The sequence below is a fragment of the Aulonocara sp. 'chitande type north' Nkhata Bay genome, linkage group LG4 (assembly GCF_057382095.1).
Source record: "Aulonocara sp. 'chitande type north' Nkhata Bay isolate Kocher_YH1m ecotype deep benthic linkage group LG4, A_spYH_male_GT1.1, whole genome shotgun sequence".
NCBI lineage: Eukaryota > Metazoa > Chordata > Actinopteri > Cichliformes > Cichlidae > Aulonocara > Aulonocara sp. 'chitande type north' Nkhata Bay.
Window position 1 is genome coordinate 34278053 of NC_141347.1, and position 24787 is coordinate 34302839.

Below are 24787 nucleotides of genomic sequence, written 5' to 3' on the forward strand. Positions count from 1 at the left end.
AAAAGCGTGCCAACGTTTTTTAATACAATAAAAACAATACATGAATGTGATTGGTTAAAAAGTTGAGGAGGAGCCGCAGTTTAGACTTGGCTCTCCCTTTGGTGATCAGTCTGGTGTCTTGCAAATGTTTCATCTCTGCTCCAATCACATGTCTTCTTCCTGCAAAAGGAAACTCCCTGTTGCTATGCAGTTTAGTCATTTTCCACAACAGCCTCACCCTGACTGTGCATGCATGTGGATCCTGCTCCACACCCTACACAAAGCACAAATGTGTAAACTAAAGATAAAACCTGCAAGAAAAATAGTCTAAAAGTTCACCCCTTAAAATAAAAAAAAGTATTTTATGGTTTATTAAATTTAGTTTCATTAAATTTTATTTATATAAAATGTATTAAGGTTCTGTTTTAAGGTGCTTATTGTAAGGTAAGACCTACTATAAGCAGCACTTGGCAAAGTGGGAAGGAAGAACTCGGTTTTAAGCTGCTGAAGAGACGAGACGTGAACGTGTCAGTGCTGTTCCAGGGACTTCTGGTTTAGACTTCCTCCTGACCCAGCCATCTTGTTTTCCCACCTGCTCCGGACAATCAGCTGGGAGAGAGCTAACGCTGGCTAAGCTACCTTTGCCTGCACCGAGTACAGGGGCCTGGCTAGCTACGGGATTTTCAAGGGTGTGGAGCCGGGTCTCCAGTTCAGTGAGTCTGGCCTCCAAAGCTGTAAACAGGTGACATTTATTACAAGTATCATTGTACTTGTAATAAACTTCTAAACTTCTTACACACAGAGCAGGAAGTTGTAGGAGGGACAGGTGAAGAGGCCATGCTGCTAGCGAGTCAACTACAACCTGAGCTAAGCTAGCGAATCCCTGAAGACAGTGAGTGAATACTGTGATTCAGCAGAGAGTGTGCTTTGGATAAAAAGTGAAGATTACACTTTTAAATAAGTCGTTATCTAAAAGTTTACATTAAATGGGCTACACAGATAAGCTACACCAGGGGTGTCCAACTCCAGGCCTCAAGGTCCAGTGTCCTGCAGGTTTTAGACGTCACCCTGGGTCAGCACACCTGAATTAAACGATTAGCTCATTACCAGGCCTCTGGAGAACTTCAGGACATGCTGAGGAGGTAATCTGGCCCTTGAGGCTTGGAGTTGGACACCCCTGAGTTACACAAAACACCACATGCTTTTTAACAGGAACAGGAAGTGACAATGCACTGCAGATATTAGAGTGAGATCTGATTGAAGATAGTCCACTTTAACGCAATTCAACAGGAGTGTTGCATTAATTGTTTTGGAATTGCAACCATTTGTAAAATAATATTAGCCATTTCTTGGCCAGATGAAGCAGATTTAAAAACAAACAAACAAACAAAAATACAGAGTTGATTCCAAGTGTTTAATTCGCAATTAGTAACTGTTCACTCAAACAGTCCACATCCAGGAATGTACTGTCCAGTTCAGGAATACCAAGTGGCCCGAGAGAGCGCAGAAGTATTAAACATCCTGGTTTAACATCCTGGTTTTTCTTCTCACTGAAAAACTGCAGTTATTATTTGATTTAAGGTACACTGTTAAATACTTATGGACCTAACTGTGTATTTCTTTCCTAACCACATCATGAAAGCACTTAATGAGGACTCGGGAAACGAGAACCAAGAGAACGGCTTTAATGCCACGACAGATGTCGAGACGTGTTTGCTGAGCTCAAACTACAGCATCCCGACGACAGACCATAAAGAGCTCATTTCAGATACCATGCGCTCGGTGTTATCACATGCAGATCATAAAAGAGAGAACCATCAGTGATAAATATTACTTCATTTCCAAGATTGTAATTTTTAAATAAAAAAATAATAATAATTTTGTAAACTGAACTGAAGTGTTTGTTCTGTTCATTTGTATTTCTGCTCCTGCTGGAGAGCCGATCCAGTGTGACTCCTGCCTTTATTAAGGCCTTCTATGACTGAGCTCAAATTAAGTCATTATGATTTTAAAAACAGCAGCAGACAGCACTAACAGAAACTTAATGTCTCATAATCTTTATTTTTAAATAAACAACTTCATAAGAAGCTGATTTTATCACAGCAGCATAACCATCAGCGGGTTTATCAGTCTGTCAGCAAAGGTTCAAAACACATCAAGAGGTTATGGTGTGAAATGGAAAACACATTTTGTAAGCATGTCTGATGGGACGGGATGCTTTACCACCTTTCCTTTCGTAATATGTGGTCCAGTGTATCCTCTTTGAAAGCACTGGAGAACTGTTCCAGCTCATATTATTGCTCCCACGCACATACTTTCAGGTCACTTCACTCAGCTACAAACATTCCTGTGAAAAATTGACTTTTTGACTTCAGCTTATTTGTATCATAAGATTTTGCAGAACTAATTTGTTCTTTTTTTTTGTTCAGATAAATGTAAAAGTTGATTCTTAATCCCAATAAAAACACTTCAAAGTAATACAAAAGAAAATGCAACGATGCACTGTCACAAAGCTGAAAACAACCATTTGTTCAGGGGACTTTTTGGAAGTTGATGATTTCTATTTCCTAAGACTTCGATTCCCCTTTACCAGCAACGTCACGACTCCTCGCTCTTAATTTATTCAGCTGGGACTCTGCGACATCAGCTCGCTCCTCTGCCTCCTCCAGTTCATGTTGCGCTTTCCGAAACTTAGCCAAATGGATGCTGCTTTGTTCCTCCTGTGTTTCAGAGAGCCACAGTAAAGAAGAGTTTTGTCTACATAACACGCCTGCATTTCTCACAGTGTTTAAGGATTTTCTCTCACCGCCTCCTCACACTGCCGCTTATATGCTTTCACTTTGAGCTGCAGCTTGTTGACCAGATCCTGCAGCCTCGCCGAGTTCTTCTTCTCCTCCTCACCCTGAAATCAAACAGAAGTGCTTCTCTCACATCTCTTTGAACATTTTCTCTCCTTCTCTGAGCAGCTTGTGAAATTTGCTTTGTTACGTAACAGACTTGTTACCTGATAAGTGAGCTCTTTAATCCTCCTTTCATATTTCCTCACACCTTTCGCGGCCTCTCCACTGTGTTTCTGTTCTGCCTCCAACTCATTTTCCAGCTCACGGACCTTAATAGAAATATATTTAGTTTCGATTTGAGCCTTAATTTCTCGGCATGTGTCGTTGCTCTCTGTCAGATCGTACTTTGGCTTCCAGCTTCTGAATCTCCTTCTTCCCTCCTTTAAGTGCCACCTGCTCGGCCTCATCCAGACGCTGCTGCAGGTCTTTCACCGTGGCCTCCAGGTTCTTTTTCATCCTCTCCAAGTGAGCGCTGGTGTCCTGCTCCTTCTTCAACTCCTCAGCCATCATGGCAGCCTGCATGCAAATGTGAACTGTGAAATTTTAATCCAGCCTCAAAGTCCAGCAGCCCTCATTCAAGTGACAGCGCAGTTAATTGATTTGAGGAGGAGACTGACATCCGTGATGGCTTTCTTGGCCTTCTCGTCTGCGCTCCTCGCCTCCTGCGCGGTCTCCTCCATCTCCGACTGCAGCTGAGCCAAATCAGCTTCCATTTTCCTCTTAGAGTTCACGAGACTGGTGTTCTGGTCATTAAACAACATTGAAATATGACATTGAAAGAAGTCTTTGGGTCCCTTACATTAGTGAAAGTGTCAAAATTAAAGAGAGAAATGAAGAGAAAAGTAGCTGAAAATCTGAACTTTAACGCATCATCTGTAAAACACAGAGGAGGTAGTTCAATCCATAATTTCCTAAATCAAACTGCCGATGTTTCGTGTGTTTGTTACACAGCGCTGATATAAAACCAGATTTTATTGGGCAGTTGGTTTAAATAGAGCTTATTTTCAACTACTTTATACACAGAAAGACTGCAAATAAATGTTATTTTTACTATTGATTAAGTCCAGTTCTCTAAAAAATTACACAAAAAAAATACACTAAAAAATGGACTCTGTATTTTGCGCTCTCACCTGAGAGTGCAGCAGCTGAACACGCTCGCTGACCTCCATCAGCTCCTGCTCAGCGAGCTTTCGACTTCTGTCACACTGCTCCAGCGACGCCCTCAGCTCCTCGTTCTCCGCCATCGTAAGATTGTTGCGGCGTTCTATGATAGCTAGCTCCTCTTTTAGGTCCTCCTGACGTTGGAGGGCTTCATCCAGATGGACCTGGGTGTCCTGAGGATGGAGGCAGTAGTTCTGGGATTTTAAACATCATCCCAGAATTTTTAACCAGAACAGAAAAAGTTCCCACGCACCTTCAGCTGAGTCTGCAGATTTCTCAGTTGTTTGGTTGCCTCGGCTGCCTGCCTGTTGGCGTGACCCAGCTGTATTTCCATCTCGTTTAGATCCCCTTCCATCTTTTTCTTCATCCGGACAGCATCGTTCCTGCTGCGCGTCTCTGCATCCAGCGTGATCTGCAGATATTCCACCGTTCTCTGGTAATTCCTTTTAAGCTGGTCGATTTCTTCGTCTTTCTCTGCCACCTTCCTCTCCACCTCTGACTTGATCTGGTTCAGCTCCAGCTCAAGTTGCAGGATTTTGGCCTCCTCTTGTTCCAAGGAAGACTTCAGAGAGAGAAAACAGCAATTAGTGTTGTTGTTATTTTATAAAATATTAAAGTTTGTTGGGGCGAAAAAATACCTCAGCTTCCTCGAGAGCTGCCTGGGTGTCTCTCTTCTCTTGTTCGGTGTGCTTTGTGGCTTTTTCCAGCTCACGGAGCATTTTGGTGGACTGTCCAACTTGCTCGGTGATATCTGTGATTTCCTCTAAAAGACACATCAACACACTTTATGTAAAACATTGACTGCAGCCGCTCAGAATCCAAACAGCAATTTATTTCCTGCAGAAGCCTTACGTTGAAGATTTTTATTGTCTCTTTTCATGCTCTCAAGGTGATCCAAGACTTCTTCGTATGAATTTTTCAGCTTGAAGTGTTCTGTGTTCAGCGCTCTGGACTCTCTCTGGGAGACTTCCAGATCTGATTGACTCTCCTCATACTTCTGTTTCCACTCAGCCAAAACCTGGCAGGAAGCAGCACATGTAATCAGTGTAGCCTTATGATGATACAAATGAGGACATGTTTCAAAACAGAAAGACCCACCTTGTCGAAATTCTTCTGTTTCTTGTCTAAGGTGGCATTTGCTGCGTTTGACCTTTCTAGCTCAACCATGAGATCCTCGAACTCTGCCTGCAGCCTCTGCTTGGTCTTCTCCAGCGATGCACACTTGACATTTGCTGCCTCTGTCATCTCCTCGGACTCCTGCAGCCGCTGGACCAGCTTCTTCCTTTGAACCGAACATAAACTGCGTTAAAGCAGAAGAAGCCCATCAGCGCTGACCCGAGATACACACTGTGAGGTTTTTTACTTTGCCTCCTCGAGCTCCTCGGTGCGCTGGATGGCGTCTGTCTCGTATTTATTTCTCCACTGAGCCACGTCACTGTTCACCTTGGACAGGCAGCGCTGCAGCTCAACTTTGGCCTCTTGCTCCTCCTCGTACTGCTCTCTTAAGAGCTCGCAGTCGTGACGAGATGACTGCAAACTGTGAGCCAAGGTGTTTTTTGTCTAAAGAAATTTAAAAACGTACACAAAAAAACTGCTTCATGCCTTTTAAAACTGCTTCACCGAGATGCAGTAACAAATTTTTTTGCCCTCTGGGAACAGAAGGAACAAGCTGTGACTACAGCTGTGAATCATACTGAGTCATGACTGCAGGCAACTTTTACATTTAATATTTATGGAGCAACATTTGAATTCCTTTGAAGTCTGATTTTGGTCTCCCGACTCTAGCTGCTAAATGTTCACCAGCTAATCTCTAACATGGCTCTATTTTTCATCCTGAGCAGGTGCGGTACAGATGCTTTTTAAAGGTTTCTCTCTGAAAGGAGCCGTGAGAAACAGCAAGACAGAAACAACAAAACGAGGAGCGGAAACTGGCTGTGAAGCTTTATCAAGCTGACTTCAGATTCTGTTTTTTCTCAGATCCAATTATGAAGTCACTCACAAAGATCTCACAAAGGTGGCAACACAATAATGTGACAGAACAGCTGCTAGATTTTACTCTAAACCAGTGCTTCTCAAAGTGTGTGGTGCACCCCACTGGTGGGGTGCAGAGTTCTGACTGGTGGGGTGCAAATATGCGCATCCGCATCCACATGTTTGCACTCTTCAGTGCACTTCTTTTCAGCTACAGCCTACACACATCAACAACAACAACAGGACCTAGTTCATTCTGTTTTAAGCCGGCAAGGCAAGATTGCAGATGCTGCTCAGGTTTGTCCGCCTCCCCTGCAGCCACGCCCCAGACCACGCCCCGCCACAGCTCTGCAGTCAAAAACAGGCTCACTGCAGCCAATACGAGTGAATAGTATTAAACTCTCACTAAATTATATTTTTTTCATCTCTGTTCACAAGTTTCTGAATTTTCTTTTTTTATATAAAACTAAGACTGAACTGTATTTTTCCATGTTTGGCAATGTTCACATTCTCTTTAAATTGTTGCTTTTTTGAAGAAGTGGCGCAGACTAATGAAGCAGTCTAGAGACAAAAGTTACAAATAGTTGTTTGAAATGAAAGCTGTTTGTTTATAACAACAATTACTGAAGGATTCATTGAGAATGAGTTTCTAAATAAAGTCACGCCTCAGCTTTTCTGTCATTGCTTTGTTTAGATGGGGCGTGAAAATATTTCTTCCTGCCACGAGGAGTCGCCCCCTGCTGGTCATTAAAAATCATTCAGATCAATCATGGCTATTTCTTATAATTCAGAATATACTGCCCCCTTCGGCCTAAATGTAAAAATGCACCTTCTTTACACATTCAGAATATATTAATAAACTTATTTGTTTTTTTCTTCTGGCTTTTACATGTTTGACAAATATGTTAATCACAGCTTTACAGCTTTTTGTATTGTACACAGAGAAGACAGTGATAAATGTCTGATAAATTACTGACCTGTCTTGGAAAGAGTCAGTCGAGGTATTGCAGTCATGGACTGCAAAATTAGTCTGCATGCATCAAACGTTTATTTACGGTCACATGGTTTGGCTCCAATGAACTAAAAGATTCCTAAAATCTTTGATGTCTGTGGCCAAAACATCCAGTTCAGTCAGTCATTGTTTCCTAATGCAGATAGATATGAAAAAAAAGCTAATAAACTGCTAAATCATCATAGCTGATGGTTTTGAGATTGAATTTCTCATCCGTTCACAAGAGATTAGTAAGAACTCTAAATCCTTGCTGTGACTAGATATCAATCTTTGTTGTGCCTTTCAGACCTTGATTTCTTCGTCCAAAAGTCTCTTCATCTCTTCAATTTTGTGACCGGCTGCAGTCTTCCCTCTGTTCACCTGGAACAGAATGGACTCTTTTTCTTCCAGCAGACGGGTAAGTTCACCTGTCCAGGACAAAAAGAATAAAAACTCACGTGTCTGAGCATCTAAAATGTTCTTTTTATCCTTTTTTAATTAAAAACCTACCATTTTCTGTCTGCAGTCGAGCACTCAGGGTAGTGTAATCACTAAGAGACCTCTGGGCTTCATCTGCTTTGGTCTTGTATTCATTCATTTGATCTTCAAGGCTCCTGCACTGTTTCTCCACGTTAGCCTGAAACATAGAGCTCTGGTTATAATAGAAGAGAAGATTTCAGAAAAAAGTCCCCTCTGCAGACAGATGTTTACCTTGCTTTTCAGAACAGTCTCCATACTCCTTGCCATGTCATCGATTTCCATCTTCATCTCGCTCTTTTCTTTCTCCAGTTTCTGCTTGACCCTTTGAAGGTTTTCTATCTGATCGCCGAGCTCCACAACGCTGTCCGCCTGCTTCTTGCGTAAAGCAACAGCGATGGATTCATGCTGCAGGGTGGACTCTTCCAGTTCGTGGCGCAGTCTCTGAATCTCAGCCTCGCGCTTCTTGTTGAGCTCGGCCTGAGCGGCGGAGGCTCCTCCGGCCTCTTCCAGCCTCTCGGTGATCTCCTCCAGCTCTCTGGACAGGTCAGACCTCTGCTTCTCCACTTTGGCCCGAGCTGCACGCTCAGCTTCGATTTCCTCTTCCAGTTCTTCAGTGCGAGCCTACAATTTGAACACATGAAACTGGTATCATAACGCTGAACATCAAGTGCTCGATACTTTGAGACTGCTACAATTACATAAACACCTGAAGCTCTTTAATCGCCTTTTGAAGCTGCGTGCTAAGAGCTTGTTCGTCGTCAACTTTGCTCTGCAGGCTGCTGATTTCAAAGTCCTTCCTGAGAAGAGAATGATTTCAGGTTCAGATAATATTTAACTCCATTTATAAGATCAAAGTTTCACTGTATATAAAAGATGGATGGAGCCATCATTCCCATGTTGTTTTTTCAGTGTGGGATGGTGCTGAATATTAATGTAATTTAATGAAAATTTAAAGAGTATTGCTGTTAGTTTTTTTTAATTATTATTTTATTAGTATTTAAACCTTGTTGTGTTGCCATAAAGTCCTGTTGTTTCCACCTGTGTGTGTTTTCCTTCACTTTGTGCCTCTGTGATGATTCTGTGATCTTGTCGATTGTCTGGATTTTTGTCCTTTTGAACTCTTCCTGCTTGTATCGAAAAGCACTTTTTGTTCATTACTACATCTGCTGCTTTGCTACCTGCTGTGTGGGCTCAATACAACAAGGTGGTGTGATTAGCTGACATTTCAAACAGGAAACAGGGATAGTTGGATGTGGATTCACTCTGTGGTTTAGGAGATAAAACAGCAAAAGGTCAGCTTTAGATAAAAAGGAATAAAAAGCTTTTGTCTGGACGGACACTGCTGAACAGAATGTTCTTGGGTTTAGGAGGTAAAAGCTCGGATTCATTGCTTGGCGAAATCTTTTTTTTAGTAATCTATTTATTAACTCACTTTTTCAGTTGTTCCTCCACCTGCAGCTTTTCATTCTCCAGGTCCATGATGGTTTCCTGGGACAGCCTCAGATCTCCCTCCAGTTTCCTTCTGGATCTCTCCAAGTCGGCACGCAACTTCTTCTCCTGCTCCACCAGCCCCTCCAACTGCAGGATGTTTACATCAATCACTAAGTCTGCAGCTAACATTACAAGTTTACGTGATGGCTTCATCTTAAGAAGCACTGAGCCTTTTATACTTACATCATCAATTTGTTGCTCCAGCTTAGTCTTTGTCTTTATTAGAGAACTGACTCTGTCCTCCTCTGCCTGGAGGTCGTCTAAAGTCTGCTGGTGCACCTCCTGCAAAGCTTTCGTCTCCTTTGAGGACTTCAACAGGTTTTCCTCAAGAGTCGTTAACTCCTCGATCAAATTCTTAACCTAAGGAGAGAACTTTGTTAAAAACAAAAGCTTTAAAAGTTCAGACAACAGAAATCATCAGAGGCACCTTATTTTCAGTGGCATATTTCTCCTTCTCCACTTTGGCGATGGTAAGTTCCAGGTCGTCTATGTCCCGTTTGAGCTCAGAACATTCGTCCTCCAGTTTCCTCTTCTGGGCGGTGATTTCAGCGTTGATCTCCTCCTCTTCCTCCAGCCTCTCGGAGAATTCTTTGGCTTTGGCTTCCAGGTGGATCTTGCTCTTTATCAAGCCTTCACACCTTTCCTCAGCATCGCACAGGTTCTCCCTCTCCTGAGGAAACAGGACACAATGACTGTTATAGTGCGCTGACATGAGCTCTAATTTCAGAGGATGGTGATTCTAATGGCGTTATTCTGCACAGCAGAGAGATCTTGCTCTTTGTTTCCTTGAGCATCACAGCCTGCGTAGGTGAACTCACAGTACTTAAATAAATCATGTACTGACTGACCTTCATGTCTGAATAAAAGATAGACCAGCATTTTCTTTACATCACTTGTTCTTGCATTAATAGAGATTACCACAGTAGTAGCAGTGGGCTTTTTCTGTGCACCAACACCAGAAACCTTTGACTCAAATCTTAATATGTTGTAACGCTGTTATAAGCATTATTTGCTTTAAGTTTAACATCATGGTCAGTTTGCTTTCTTCTTATTTTAAGTTTGTTTTCCTCCAGTTTCCCTGCAGTGATCAATTATACTAGTTCTTATCTTACCTCATTATTGATCATCTTTAATTTAATCTGATCTTCAAATCAGGCAGAACAAAATCAATACAAACAGACCACTTTGTCCCACTCAGGGCTGAGTGTTTACATACTGCTTGTATTTGAAGGTAAAGGTCATTCTTCTCCTGCACCAGCATGACCATCTTCTCTTCCAGCTCCTTCCTCCTGGCCTCCGACTTTGCCAACTCCTCTCTGAGTCGAGCAAACTCCTCCTTCATGGTCTGCATCTCCTTCTCAGCCTCTGCACTTCGTAACAGAGGCTTTATCTTGAAGAAGAGCTTCATCCAAGGCCAGTTCTTCACATTCATGAACGAACGAATGTTGTACTGGATGATGTAAACGGCCTCTCTACAGAGTGAAAAAGCAAAACAATGAAGAATTTGTTACAGATGTGAAGGTGATGAGAAAATCTGATCTTTTTAAGGTTTCTCTAAGTTATTCCTCACTTTTTCACTAGCTACAATGTCAGAGTAGCTTAAAAAATGAAAGGGAAAAAAAATGAAGGGAAGCAGAGTAAAAATGAGAAATTATCTTGGCATTTTTAATGTGGGACAAAGATCACGACTGCAATTACAATCATAATTAATGACAGTTTAGAAGAAATAGTCTCCTTTGTTACCATAAAGGACGCAGTTATGAAATAGCCTGTGTTCAATCCCATCTAACTTTCTCCGTCTTTCATTCGCCTAATTTTCCATAAATTCTACATCCACTAATCCAAAAGAAAAAAAAAAGTGCCAGACCTTTTCTTCATCATCTCCTTTAACCTCAGCCTGGTGACGTAACCTCTGGCTACAGCCTGGATTCGAGTCATCAGCACAGCTAGACGCTCATCCCGCATCTCCTCCAGAAGACCCAAAAGGCCGGCTTTGAAAAACACCTGCAAGTTGAGAAAGATTTCTCTTCAATTTCAAATTATCCATCCATTCTCTTCTGCGTATCCTTGTCAGGATGACGTGGGGGCTGGAGCCCAGCCGGCTGTCTTAGGGCGAGAGGCGGGGTACACCCTGGACAGGTTGCCAGTCTGTCGCAGGGCTAACACACAGAGACAGACAACCATTTGCACCTATGGGCAATTTAGAGTTTCCAATTAATCTAACCCCACTAACTGCATGTCTTTGGAATGTGGGAGGAAGCCGGATTACCCAGAGAGAACCCACGCAAACACAGATAGGCCCCGGCCTGATGGTGGAATTGAACTCAGGACCTTCTGTGAGGCATCATTGTGCTGCCTGCTAGCAATTTCAAATTATTTTAGCTGAAATATTATATAATATATATATATTTTTTAAACATACCTTTGTGTATCCGAATCTATACTGGGTGTGGTCCACGTCAATGGACGACAGCAGCTTCTCGGAGGCCTTCTTGCTGTCAATAAACTGGCCCTCGGGGATCGCGCTGGCATTCAGAATCCTGTATCTGTCACACACGTGTGGAGGTTTAGTCTAAAACTCGAGGCAGTTCTTCAAACAAATTACATGTTACCTTTGCCTGAAGTCTCCATACAGAATCCTGCTGGGGAATCCCTTCCTGCAGATCCGGATACCTTCCAGCACTCCGTTACATCGCAGCTGATGAAGGACCAGATGGTGATCCATGATTCCTACAACAGATAGAGGTAACTTTTCCCCACAGGGTAACTTCAGTTCAAATTTTTTTTCTTTATTTGTTGTCTATTCCTGTTTGTTTTACCTGGTATCTTGGTCTCATTTGGGATGATGCATCTGACAAAGTGTGGATGTGTTGACCTGAGGTTGGCCATTAGTTTGTTCAGGTTCTCCTGCAACACATCATGCTTTCAGTCAGATGGACTGATGGTAACATGTGCTGCACCAGTGTACCAGCACATGTGATGTGACAATAAAAGTGATTTGATACCATTTGATACCACAGAAATCACATTAACAGTAGATGTTACCCGCTGGTTTTTGGAATCATTATTCTCGAGCTTTGACTGTAGCATTGTTACTAGATATGACAATTTTTAGATCGCACGATGGAGCGCTCAAGTGTAAGACAATGTTAGCAAGCTTGGTTGGCTGGTTGCTTCCATAAACTGTGTGAGTGCAATGCAGAGATGCAGATGCTCGTCAGTGAGAAACACGGAAAGTCACTGAATCTGGATCACAGAGTTCCCGGGATAGGCTATTATAATATTAGTATAATAAGCCACACTCTCTGAATGGCACTAAGTAAGATGTTTAATCTTTATATTTTAATGTCTGATAAAAAGAAACTCCAAAAATTCTTTGTGTTGAGCTTATAAACTGCTGGCAGTAGATTAATATTTATTGTACAGACACAGTTTTGTCAGTTAACTTGACACAACACAAATGTGTGATTCACAAAGTGTCAAACTGCTTTTAACACTCAGTTAATTTCAATATAAATAGACAGTAGCTAAGGTTACGCATTAAAGCAGATATTTCTTTCACGCAGGAGCAAAACTCTGAGGCAAGTTCCCAAATAAACATTATCACGAGGAACTGTTTTATTAATTTCTTGGAACCCTAGTTTATCCAAGATAAATAAATTGGACGAACTGAGGTCTCATGTCACAATGACTCGTCGGAAAAAAAAAACTATAGCTTCTTGGCTTTCTTTTTGTTTTTCTATTCATTTTTGTGCTATAATCTATTTTATGGTTCAAACGTGAGCAGTTAATTAGTCTCATTTATCTAGAGCTGTCTGGGAATTTGGGAAACTTCAGACCACTAATCTGCAGTGACAGAGAGCCTGGTGAGGTGGAGGTAAACTCTGGAAAGAAGAGGAATGAGAGTCAGTAGAAACAAGATAAAATACATGTGGAAAGGTGAAGATGCAGTCAAAGCTCTGGAGAGTGCACGAAACAGGTAAGGAAGAGAGGACAGGCAGGGTGGGTGGAGACGAGTGTCAGGGGTGCCTTTGTGAGAGCAGCAAGAGTGAAAAGAAAGGTTTAAAAGATGGTGGCGAGACCTGCTGTGATGAATGATTTAGAGACGGTGGCACTGACAAAAAGACGGGAGGTGGAGCTGAAGATGTTCAGATCTTGATTAGGAATGAGCAGGATGGACAGGATTAGAAGATTAGTGGATGTTGATGATGGAGCTGACAGAAGAGGAAGAGCACAGAGAAGATTCATGGATGCAGTGAAGGAGGAAGATAGGGTGAGGTGAACAGAGATGATCTGCTGTGGTGACCTCTAAATGGAGCAGACGAAAAAAGAAGGAGGAGGAATGACTTGAAATCTATTATCTGGTGAGTCTTCTTCTATGTTTCCTTAAATGCTACATTTTTATAAATTTATGCAAAACAACAAAAACAAATGATTTATTCAGGGAATGTATAGAAGACCAGACGAGCTTTCAAGCTTGTGGTCCCTCCTCACAAATATCAACCAGTTGTATTATTTCTTTATCAATATTTGATGGACAAAGAAGAAACTATTACAACTATAACTACTGCTCCAGTTCTTAATACAGAAAAACTGTGTCATGTAAGTTTATTTTAAAAGAGTTAAAAGGATTTACGGGTAAATAATAACTATGTCTTACCCTAAAGAGTGCAGAAACTGTCTGGAAGGAGGACCCCTTTTTCTTGTAGTTTTTCTTGTTCCTATCAGCAGCAGCTAAAACCCCCCACATGAGATAAATGGTGAAATCTTAATCTAATCTCAATCTCTCATCTGTGTTTGATGTCTAAAGAGCTGGCATACCATCAGCTGATGCATACGTGGCAAAGAGCTGGCAGAGCAGTTTGAGGGAAGCTTTCTGGTAAAGCTGCACCACGGTGTCGTTCAGCGGGTCCTTGTTTTTTTCCAGCCAGCCGCTGATGTTGTAGTCGACGGTGCCGGCGTAGTGCATGAGGGAGAAGTGGGCCTCTGTCTTTCCTTTGGATGGTTTAGGCTTCTGAAAGATGCTGTTCTTCCCCAAGTGCTGGTCGTACAGCTTGTTTTTGAAAGACCCGTCTGTGGCCTTCGGGAACATACACTCCTCTTCCAGAATGGAGAAAATGCCCATCGGCTGAGAGGTGGAAAAGGTGATTAGTGTTTCATTCCTGTCTTCTGCTCTTGATTTGAATATTTAAGGTAACAAAAAAGTAAACAAACCTTCTCAATGAGCTCAATGCACGCAGCCAAGTCCATGCCAAAGTCAATAAACTCCCACTCGATCCCTTCCTTTTTGTATTCCTCCTGCTCCAGCACAAACATGTGGTGGTTGAAAAACTGTTGGAGCTTCTCGTTGGTAAAGTTGATGCACAGCTGCTCCAGGCTGTTTATCTGCGTCAAACAGAAACGTTTCACCCATCAAACAATCAGAAATATGTTTAAAGGGATTTGATGTTTTTTCATCTCTGCAGGAATCCCCTTCACCTCAAAAATTTCAAACCCTGCGATATCCAGGACGCCAATGAAGTGCTGTCTGGGAAGTTTGGTGTCGAGCTGCTGGTTGATCCTCGTGACCATCCAGAGGAACAGCTTCTCGTACACGGCCTTCGATAAGGCGCCCACAGCATTGTTCACCTGAAAAATCAGACATCATTTTCACATTGTGTTGCTTTTAATAGCTCAGCTTGTACAGCGGACTGTAGGTGTGTAATAACAGGAATCGTTAGGTTGCTGGTTCAACTCCAGTTTGAAGGAGGTTTTACGATGCTTTCTGTCTGTACTGATTCAAAGTAGGTTTAAAAATACTGGATGCTTACAGATGGGCTGTGGTTAGTGGGCGTTTTTAGCTGTGGAAACATCATGTACCTGCTGTGGAGTCTGGCCTTTGGTGACATATTCATTCCCAACCTTCACTCGAGGGCAACACAGAGCTTTCAGCAAATCAGCAGAGTTCAGACCCATCAGATAGGCAACTTTGTCCGCCACTGCAGGAGAGATAACACAGAGGGGAAGGTCAGTGGGAGAGTGTACCCTGCATTTTAGATGAAACTCGCTGCAGCCCCTTATGACCTTAGCCTGGATAAATGGTTAAGAAACAAGACAGATGGATAAAGCAGGTCAGCAAAATGTCACATCAAAACTGATAATAATCATGAAAATATGAGGAATCAAAAACAAATGAAGCAAAATTTAAAAATAACCTCTATTTCAGCGAATTCACTTTTTGTGCGCTGTGTTCAGATGACTCTCGGGTGGAAACAGCAGCCTTGTTCATTTGCTCGAAATATGGCAGTGCCTCATGCAGAACATTGCAAAGTAAGCAGTACTATAAGAGTGAAAGAAATAAGTGGAAGTGCCTGAGATCAAAGGCCTATTCTGAACAAAGGGGGCAAATTCAAGTGTCACATCACGCCTACATGAAGCTTTCAAAGCAGGAAATGCATAGACCTCTGAAACACTTTGTGGAAACTGATGATTCACCAACTAAAACTATTTTGAACTGAGCAAAATCATAAACAGGCCCCTCTGTGTCACGTATGCATCTGTTTCAGTGTATTTAGCAGAGGTATAACGTGGAAATCTAAGGCTACAGTCACATTGGGGGAAACAGTGGTTGGAGACTGCAGTGACCACGTCAAGTCAACTTGTCAAGACAGCAATAAAATGGCAATAAGAGTCAGACTGTTATCAGTTTTGGGGATCAAGTTGGCAGCTACATGCATCAGACTGATGGAGCAGCCGAGTTGTGCTCATGAGCACAGACTGACTGAATATTTAGGTCTTTGCAGTCTGCGTTTATTAATTGGATGACGGTTAATTGCAAACCTTGAGACTGACTGCAGCCAGTTCAGTTGGACTGAGACAAGTTGCTTCATACGGGGTGGCCAAAGCTGGTTGAAGGTGGTGTAGCTAAACTTCTTGGTGACCAGTTGGTGGCTGCAGCTACTTGCAACTGGTCCCAGACAGCAAAAAACATTGAATGCAATCACTCGCCAACCACCTTTTTTCTTCCTGGTTAAACAGAGATTGCCGTCCTAGTTTTGGTCAGCTGTGGGGCCCAAAAGTAAAAGTTGGAACAAAATTCACAGTGAAGCTGTAAAGTTGTCCCGCTGATGCCTGCTTTGGTTTTAAATTAGGGTGGAGGCACCACCTCAGACGTCTCACCCTCAGTGCCATCGGGCTCGGCCTGCTCCTCCCGCTGCTTCTGCTTGAACTTCATGTTCCCGTTGTGCATGACGGCACCCGTCAGCTTGTAGATGCCGACCTTTTCCTCAGTGCTAAAACCCAGGATGTCAATGGCTCTCTGAAGAACAGACACAGACATGGGAACTTCTCTGAGTTTAGTGCCAATGTCATGATTTTAACCATTTAAATGTAATGATGTGTTGATGTTGTGCATTGATTTATTTTTCAAATTAATAGTAATACATTTATGCATAATTATTTTTCACATATAATTTAAGTAATAAAATTTAAAACCAACAAAAATCAGGTATTTCAAGTCTTTCATCTGATGTCAAAATATATCAGTAAAAATACTGTAATTAAGTGCATGGCTTCAGCCTGTATTCCACATTTCTGTGCATATTTTGCACTTACATCTGTGGCCATCAGCTCCTCTGCATCATTGATGCTCAGCACAGTGATTTCCCCCTGGCTGATAAAAGGGTAATCATAAGGATTGCTGGTTATCAGCAGCATCTCTGAAATGAGGCACAGAAAAATAGCTCATAGCTCTGTGCAGGACCAGACGCCATGGAAACCGTGTCACAACCATTTAGAGCTCATTGATTGGTATATTCACCGATTAAATCAGGCTTCTTGTTTGACAAGATCTGATAGAAGATGTGATAGCTCCTCTCTGCAAGCAGCTGGAAAGTCACTCTGGATTTTTCCAAAAGGTCTGACAATAACCAGAAATAAAACACAAATCACAAAACTTGGACAGACAGCAGAATATTAATTATTCCAAAAAATATTCACAGTCACATTCAGGCCTCACTCTCTGTCAGACGTTTTGCAGCTATAAAGTTTAGATTTTGATCGAAAATGTATAAGAAGACCTTCATTAATTGACCTCAGGCATAAAACAAAATATATTTTTTAAAAAAGGACTCTGGTCTGAAAAATAAAGGTAATGAGGGCGCATTAATCCTGCGTTCTTTCCAATGACCACCAGGGGGCGACTTCTCTGCTTCCAGAAAGCAGTCAGATTATATGGAAGTCTATGGGGAGAAGGAGTCTAGTGATCACTTGATGTATGACTTCAGTACCTTGATTGTGAGCTTATGATGTCAGTCACTGGTTTCAAGTCATATTTAAAACTACATGATGTTCATTTTGCTGTTATCAGGCCAATACCTTAATGTTATTATAATAATTGATTTCAATTTTGCTAGATTTTTCATCAGTTTTCAATCAACTTAGGCTTCTAACTGAGCAATTTATACAGCTAGATTGGACAGGTGTCTACTGCAGGTAGAGTTGATTTAGAAAATGTCTCCTGTGCTTCTGATTTCGCTGTGACGTTGAGTGATTTTGGATGAGGAGGGCATTCCTATCACCTCTCCTCTGCACCGTCACACTCCTGATGAACAGCTGGGCACACTGTGTGGAAAACATAGATGTCTGTGAATAATCACCTATCATATTCTTTGGGGAGATAGTGAAAGCCAAAGCCTTAAACCAGAGGGTAATTTCACTGTGGCTAAACCCATCTTTTGTATAAAGTCTGTCCCAACATTCGTGACAGAAAAGCTGCAGTTAATTATCTTTATTATTAACTGTTAAAATGGGCACTTACAAGTTTCAATATCAGCTGATGCCAACTTCCCCTTTGTTCCGAAGTGGATGCGGATGAATTTTCCCTGGAAAAGTTTAACATATGAGCTGGGACACTATTTTGACCATTGGATGTCTCTGGTAATCAAGCTCTAAGATAAATAAACTACATTTAAAGAAAAAAACAAAACAAAGTTATTCTTAAAGCTCACATCACCTGATATAATCAGTTGGGGTTTTTTGTCATTATAACAGCTGAATTTTCTTAGTATGATAGCATGATGTCAGCCTCGGCTGGTCTTAACTCACAAATCGAGACGAGTTGTCATTCCTCACAGTCTTGGCGTTCCCGAAAGCTTCCAGCAGAGGGTTAGCCTGGATGATTTGATCCTCCAGAGTCCCCTGCAGAAGAATAAAAAGACATTTCAAGTTCTTTTCATTTAAATTAAGGTAAAAGCTTTCAGATTTTCTGCTCATGTTTCATCTCTAGATAATTAGAAGATGAATTAATTGGACTGAACCTGCATTTTACTGCCCGGTTGTTCCTTCTTGCTTGACTCTCCCATTGCTGTGATTGTTGCAAAGTACTGGATTACTCGCTTTGTGTTGACTGTTTTCCCAGCACCAGATTCTCCACTGATAAAATGTGACATCAGACAAACAATGGGAATGAAATATATGCAGAACGAAAAGTAAACAGCTAATAAAGTCATACTTACGTGATCAGGATAGACTGATTCTCTCGATCTGAAGAGAAGAAAGAAAGTGGATGATATCGGAGTTTGAGGGGCTGATGCACGTTTGTGGGGTTTTAGGCTTTGAACTTTTTTTAGTCTTTAAATAGAGTTTCATTTCACTTTAATTTTTACTATATTTTATGTCCCCTGTGCGTCTATTTAGGAAAGGAATGTATGAGTGAGAGATAAAAAGTGCTTCAAGTCATGCAACATACAAATCTGTGCAAAATTCTTGAGCCAGCCAGCCTTCTTTTCCTTATATCTTACTTCCAAGGAGCCAGACTTTGTTAAAGTGGTCTCGAGCAACAGTTCTCCTAGCTTTCTAAAGGTCTTTCACAGTTTGTCTTTGGAGACTGGATGCGTTTACACCCATTTTCAGTCCAGTCCTTGTACCTGACCATTTTCAGAGGTTTTTTTTGTTTGTTTGTTTGTTTGCTTTGTGTGTGCCAGGTTTGCAGGTCCTGCAGGTTTTAGACATGTCCTTCTTCTTCTTTCTTACATTTGTATTGGCAGTTGGCAAATAACTGAAAGGTGCATTACTGCCACCAACTGGTATGGAGTATGGTCTGGAACAACGCTCAAAAAAATAAAAATAAATAAATAAATAAATAAATAAAATTTAAAAAAAATCTTCATATCCTTCCAAACAGGTTCTAGACATGTCCTTGATCCAACACAGCTGATTTAAATGGCTTAATTACTTCCTCAACATGTTTTCTCCAGAGGCCTGGTAATGAACTAATCGTTTAATTCAGGTGTGTTCACCCAGGGTGAGATCTAAAGCCTGCAGGACTCCGGCCCTTGAGGCCTGGAATTCCCCACCTCTGGTTTAAGGCATTGAACATTGACCAGTTAAACCAGGGGTGAGCAACTCCAGGCCTCGAGGGCCGAAGTCCTGCAGGTTTTAGATGTGTCCATGATTCAACACAGCTGATTTAAATTGCTAAATTACCTCCTCAACATGTCCGAAGTTCTCCAGAGGCCCTCATCATTTGATTCAGGCGTGTCGATCCAGGGTAACATCTAAAACCTGCAGGACACCGGCCCTTGAGGCCTGATGTTCCAAATCCCTGATTTAAAGAAATAAGGGGTGGCTCAAGACTTTAGCACAGGACTGTATTTCCACCTGGGAAGGTCGTAAGAAGCATGAGAACTTCTTCTGTTCTTCTGTATACACACCGTTTGCTTCACATGCTGAAGATCTCCATGGAGGACTGTGTAACACGAAGCCTGAGCTGTCAGTGATTCCTGTTTATCTGTTTTATGTTTGAAGTGAAACTAAAGCTGAATCATTAAAGTCTCTATTATAAGGTGACTGCTTTCATCTGCAGTTGTTGCAGAAGCGTGTTAATTAAGTTGCTCTACTATTTAGTTATCCTGTGTGCACAAGATAAATAACTTTTTCTCACAATATAATTAACTCGCGCACTTCTGATAATTAGATTTATCCACTGTGCACGACACAGACACAGCTTACACCACCTTTCACCTCAGGACTAATATTTGTTTTTCACAATAAAACTAAAGAAATAAGTAAATACAAATTATTTTGGTTTACGTCAGTGCAAAATTGTAATTACATGTTGGACCTGGTAAAAGGTAAGAAAAAAATCATGTTAACAGGACTTTTTATGTATTTCTTAAAAGCTGTATGAGTATTGCTTTTTGTGCATATATGCCTGTAATTTTGGTTATTTAATATTGATCTTTTTCATTTCATTGCATTATTTTGTTAATTTTTTTAGCATGTTTAATTTGCATTTTGTAAATATTGGATAGTACATCAAACTTTTTAAAGTAATTATGCTTTTAATTATCTAAAACTATACACAATTTTAATTGAACTGTTAATATAACTCAAAAAATGCAGACAAACATGACGCTAGTCATGCCAATAACAATACTATGGGGCCAGACCTGTAAGCATGTACTGGTAAGCGTTGTCAGAGATGGAGAAGATGTGTGGGGGGACCTCCTGGCGTTTCTTTCCTCTGTACCCGGCCACCACCTCTGGGTTGTAGACCGGCAGCCACTTGTAAGGGTTCACAGTCACACAGAAGAGCCCAGAATAGGTCTGAATTAACAAGAAAAAAAACCCAGAATACAGACTGTTGGTATTGAATTAAAGTTAAAGATATTGTGAGTCACAGTTGTCCTTACATAAATCATCCAGGCAGCGTAGCGTTTCTTGAGGTTAAAAAGCACGGCGGGTTCGTGCAGATGCGTCAGCAGGGCCATGTCCTCTATCTTGTCAAACTTGGGTGGGTTCATTGGCCGAATGTCATCCACATGCACTGTGACAACCTGAAGTACAATTTCAAAAAGATACATTGTAAAAAAAATGACAGATAAAGACAGAAAAACCGATATAAGATGTCAGAAATAGTCAAATAATAGCTGGACTCTTTCACCTTTCCATCCTCAATCTCCACATTGACCTTAGTGCCATCCTGGCTTCTGATTTTTCCCTCGACATACTCCTGCTTCGGGTGAGGCACAAAAACGGCACTTTTGGCATCAAACGGCACATTCTGAGCTGCAATTCTCTCCCGCTCAGATTTACGCAGGTATGGGGCGGCCACCCCAAATACTTCCATGTCCGTGTCACTCATTTTGTTGAGCTGAGCGATAAGGATGAAAAAAGAGTTTAAAAGTAAAGTGAAGATGACGAGAAATTTAAAAAATATGTTGCTTACCTGAGTCAGAATTTCCAAAGAATGCTTGAATCCCAGAAGTTTTAGAGCCTTTAAATCATAAAAAATGACTGTACTGTCTGTACTGTTGTTAATTTTCCAATGGTGCACCACAGACACCTGACTAGACACCCTCACCAGACTTTGACAGCTTTTATAAGAGATGGTCGGGGGTTCTGCTTCACCTATATTTGGAGATCTGGCTCTCATGCCACCTTGGATGAGCAAGTATGTCCATTTTGTACTTCAAACTGTCTATATATAGGTGTATTGTGTCACTTTTAAACTGTTTCAATTGTAATCCTTCAGACTTTCCATTAAAAAGCAATGAATGGCATGGACAACAGCTTTGGAAGCTTACTGTCCCAACATGGCAGGCCTAATTTTCTGGGATCAGGGAAGATTAGCTCTGTTGGGGCTTCGCTAAAACTCTGGAGAGCAGAGCCTGTCACACACACCACTCTATTGGGGCAGCTGGGATAGGTGGGCAACATTAGCGCATCGTCCTGGCTAACATGATTTACCATAAATCCATTTAAAATCCTTTGAGCAAGTTTCTATTAATGTGTCTCCATCCCCAAAGATAATATAGTGCAGATATGTGTGTTTACGTTTATAGGATGTGACTGCAGTGTTAAGGCAGGACTTACTGGAAGCTTAGCTGACTGTTTTATCTTTGGATCCAGTGCTATTCAGACTTCCCCACAGAAAAGTCAGGATAATGTTGAGATTTCCTTAATTTGCTTGAGTCTTACAATTTTAACTTTGAGAAACTTGGATTATGATCTCAATAAATTTAACTTAAAGAGTCAAATAAATGCTGTAAACATAACTTTAGTTAGATCGTGTGTTGAAGCAGGACAGAAGCTCGGCTAATTTACTGAGAAATGTTTAACTGACAACTAATTCTGATTTGAAGAGTTTCAGTCGGGTTTCAGAATTCATCAAAGTTCAGAAACAGCATTAGTGAAGTAACAAAGTAGACTCATCTCTGTGCTTCTCCTGCTAGATCTCAGTGTTCAATACTTTTGGCCATAATATTTTATTACAGAGATTAGAGCATGTATTACTGCTCTGCAGTGTTTTGAGTCATATCTACCTAATAGACTCCAATTTAATCATGTAAATGGGGAATCTTCTTCACACACTACACTAAATTATGGAGTTCCACACGGTCCTGTTCTAGGACCAATTCTGTTTACATTATACATGCATGCCATTAGGCAGTAGCATTAGAAGACAGCATAGTTGTTCACTGCTATGCAGATGACACCCAACTCTATCTACCTCTGAAGCCAGATGGCACATACCAATTAGCTTGACTGCAGGAATGCCTTTAACACGTAAAGACCTGCTTCTAAAGTCAGATAAAACTGAGGTTATTGTATTTACCACTAAAAATATTAATAACATGGTGTCCGACCAGAATAATAGTCTGAATGGCATTGCCTTGGCCTCCAGTAACACTGTGAGGACTCTTGGAGTCGTTTTCGTTCCCAGTTTGCATTCAGGAGACAGACACTCTCTCTACTTTTAAGATTAGGCTTAAAACTTTGCTTTTGGATAAAACATGTAGTTAGGGCTGGATATGTGTTTCATCTTCACTCACCTTTTTAACTGTTTACACACAACTCTGCATTTAATGATTAGTTATTATTCATCTCTGGCTCTGCTCCAGAGTATGTGTTTTGTCTTGTCTCTGTCACCCCCCTACTGTTTCTGCTGGAGGTTTCTTCCTGTTAAAAGGGAGTTTTTTCTTCCCACTGTCGCCAAGTGCTTGTTCATTAGGTGTGTATGTTGTTTGATTGCTACTGCCTTCTCTCTTATACTTTTGGAATTTTATTTTTCATGATAAACTTTCTGGACATACCTTCTTGGTCTGCAAAGTGAAGTCAAAGCAGAAGTGCCTTAAACCTGCTTTTTTTTTTTTTAATGATCAGCAAGAGGAGGCTCCTCTGCCTGTGTAATAGTCAACTGCTTTAAGATCTCAGTCAACACTTCCCCCCAAAGTTTATGGGCCCACTCACTTGTTTAAAGTCATAATGAATACAATATGAAGATGGTACTTTCAGCTGCTCCCTTATTTCCCAGGGGCTGGATCTGCATGTTTGATTTGGCACCAGTTTCATGGAGAATGCCCTTCCTCACACAGCCCTCCGTTTATCAGGGCTCAGGACTGGCACTAGGAATAGACAGGCCTGTGAGCCCCTGATGCTGGCTCCGGGTAGCTTTCACATTTAAAGTGAATGTGATGATACCATGGAGCTGATGCTAAATTTAATATGAAAGTCATTTAGTAAATTACAGTTGTTATTATTATGTCAGAAAGCGGGATAAATCAGGATATGCTAGTTAGCTAACAATAGGTCAATCAGAAGTCATTAGCTGATGAGCATGAGGTGTTTCTTGTATTTTTAATCAGATTCACTTTCATCATATCATGTCCAGTTTCAAGAAAACAAGATGGAGATGGAAAAATGCAAATCTGAGGCTCCAAAACAGAACTACAGCCCACAATTTCATACAAATAAAACTGGGACATTTTTTAACTTCAGACTGTGGGTCAATATTTGATTAAGCCACCTTAGAAATGATAAAAGAATGTTCACTGTAATTTCATGGATTAATAATGCATTTACAGACAAATAATAGTGATGTACTTGCTAGTTTCCTCTTGTAATAAACATGCATTTTAAGCATTATGACAACAGCAAACTGTACCATATGCTTCATAAACAAATGGCCCTCTCAACTCTTGCATTCCATTTGAGGGTAAATTCCGCCTGATGGATTGAACTTTGACTTTTTATAATTACTCCTTCTCACAGCAGAGGAAATGATATGGTAATACTGAGAAAGAATATCCGTGTGATATGGGCATTTTGTCTGGGAGTGCATCACAGACAGTCTAATTGGCGCTGATTTAATAGCCTCCTAATGTCACTTGAAGGTCTGGCAAAAGGGACTTACACTACCCCGACCCCTCTGTCATGTCTCAACACGGCAGCAAATGTGCATGTTGAAGTCTGACTGTGAAAAGGCCATGAGATATGAATTTAAGGGTTGCGGGATGAAAAAGAAGAAGCAGGGAGAAAATCCCCATCAGCTGCTTGTGCGGTGCAAAGACCGAAGCTTTGACCCGACGGAAAACAGATCTAACGATGAGCGCACAAGGTGAGGAGGTCAATGGGAAAGAAAAGGATCCACATCAAAGTACAACTACTGCAAAGCACACTTCCAATAAATGCTTTAAAAATCTAATCATGTTGTCACAAACATGTGCAAGAAGCTTTCTGTTGAGCTCATAGTCGGCTTTGTTGGGCTAGGATTAAGCCCAGCACAGATTTGTGTCATTTCTGAGCCAAAGCTGCTGCTGCAAAGAAAGAAAGCACCCCACTGCATTTAGATTGACAACACGATTGATCTGCACACAATGAGCGATAGTGGAAGGTGTTGATGGAGCCTGACAGCATCGCAGATCAACCGTGCTGTCAGTCTGAATGAAGCTTAGTTTTAGCTTTCACTGCTCTTCGGTTAGAATTAAAAAGAAAGTAAAAAGAAAGCACAGAAGCAGATTTTTTATTATATTTCTTTATTTTTATTATTACACGACACTTCTGCCAACAGATGTACAACAGAGTGAAGCACTGTTGTGACAATAAATCAGTG

The 24787-nt window shown here is 41.2% G+C and overlaps 1 protein-coding gene across 2 annotated transcripts; it reads right to left on the reverse strand.

Moving 5' to 3' along the window:
• Nucleotides 1-1387: 1387 nt before the first annotated feature.
• On the reverse strand, nucleotides 1388-23739 carry LOC147333148 (myosin heavy chain, skeletal muscle, adult-like). Of its 2 annotated transcripts, XM_086290117.1 has the most exons (38): nucleotides 20837-23739; nucleotides 20586-20729; nucleotides 20343-20499; nucleotides 18408-18435; nucleotides 18210-18324; nucleotides 17998-18090; nucleotides 17711-17774; nucleotides 16712-16810; nucleotides 16507-16610; nucleotides 16072-16210; nucleotides 14773-14891; nucleotides 14392-14541; nucleotides 14128-14298; nucleotides 13735-14041; nucleotides 13574-13647; nucleotides 11733-11820; nucleotides 11526-11643; nucleotides 11336-11459; nucleotides 10781-10917; nucleotides 10130-10385; nucleotides 9341-9583; nucleotides 9097-9273; nucleotides 8855-9000; nucleotides 8129-8219; nucleotides 7654-8043; nucleotides 7453-7579; nucleotides 7252-7370; nucleotides 5344-5540; nucleotides 5079-5262; nucleotides 4833-4998; nucleotides 4619-4743; nucleotides 4234-4542; nucleotides 3950-4153; nucleotides 3437-3562; nucleotides 3165-3335; nucleotides 2984-3088; nucleotides 2786-2881; nucleotides 1388-2699 (listed from the first exon to the last, which is right to left on the reverse strand). In XM_086290117.1, the coding sequence occupies exons 1-38, from the start codon at nucleotides 21326-21328 to the stop codon at nucleotides 2547-2549; spliced, it is 6108 nt and encodes a 2035-aa protein (XP_086146243.1). In that variant the 5' UTR covers nucleotides 21329-23739; the 3' UTR covers nucleotides 1388-2546. The 2 variants fall into 2 exon arrangements, with proteins under 2 accessions (XP_086146243.1, XP_086146244.1); XM_086290118.1 differs by lacking the exons at nucleotides 20586-20729; nucleotides 20837-23739 and having other exon boundaries at nucleotides 18210-18256; nucleotides 20343-20426.
• Between the last annotated feature and the right edge of the window lie 1048 nt (nucleotides 23740-24787).

Coding starts and splice junctions, on each gene's coding strand:
- LOC147333148 (XM_086290117.1), bottom strand. CDS start 21,328: ATGAGAGCCAGATCTCCAAATATAGGTGAAGCAGAACCCCCGACCATC. Junction 11,821..13,573: donor CAGTTTCTGCACTCTTTAGG/GTAAGACATAGT, acceptor GATGTGTTGCAG/GAGAACCTGAACAAACTAAT. Junction 2,882..2,983: donor TTAAAGAGCTCACTTATCAG/GTAACAAGTCTG, acceptor GTTTGATTTCAG/GGTGAGGAGGAGAAGAAGAA.